Below are 557 nucleotides of genomic sequence, written 5' to 3' on the forward strand. Positions count from 1 at the left end.
AAATTTCCTATCAGTTGGGATAAGGCTTTTCCAAGTAATTCATTCACAACAATGTAACAGAAATGAGGTTTCAGGGCTTGCGTTACAACACCTTCAATTCCTTCACACCAAATGTGACGTCTACAGGGTCTCCAGTGTGAGTGTATTGAAGAAACTCTTCCATGGGATCTATCCATAGTTGAGTGTGTAGTGACAAGTCATTGTCTGCAGTCAAAAATTGAAGAGTAAACATGCTGATCAAGTAAACTCACGAATAAAAAACATTCATTATACCTTTTGTTGGGTCTATATAACTCCTAAGCTCAACAGCTTTCCCTCCAATTTCACTTGCTACATCAGAAGGCAAGGAATTTGGTTCTGTTGCTATGATGGTGATCTCTTGAAGGGACGACTGAAAATTAGCAAGCAATCTGTTGAGATCTCGAGGCCTCACTAGAAAATTACTTGGGAATCTTCTCCTGTCAAGAGACAAATGCTGTATGTTTGGTTCAACATTGCAAGTAATCCAATAAGCCTTTCTCATTCCTGCACAGTAAATAGTATGAAGTTTGAAACCC

At 39.0% G+C, this 557-nt stretch overlaps 1 protein-coding gene across 1 annotated transcript; it reads right to left on the reverse strand.

Moving 5' to 3' along the window:
• Positions 1–91: 91 nt before the first annotated feature.
• LOC112094791 lies at positions 92–523 on the reverse strand (the record flags this gene model as incomplete). The annotated part of the gene is made up of 2 exons (XM_024176484.1): positions 274–523; positions 92–204 (listed from the first exon to the last, which is right to left on the reverse strand). Coding segments are annotated over exons 1-2 (363 nt in total), but the record flags the coding sequence as incomplete, so codon positions are not given.
• Positions 524–557: the final 34 nt, after the last annotated feature.

This window comes from Morus notabilis, unplaced genomic scaffold (genome assembly GCF_000414095.1).
Source record: "Morus notabilis unplaced genomic scaffold, ASM41409v2 C11238831, whole genome shotgun sequence".
Classification (NCBI taxonomy): Eukaryota; Viridiplantae; Streptophyta; class Magnoliopsida; order Rosales; family Moraceae; genus Morus; species Morus notabilis.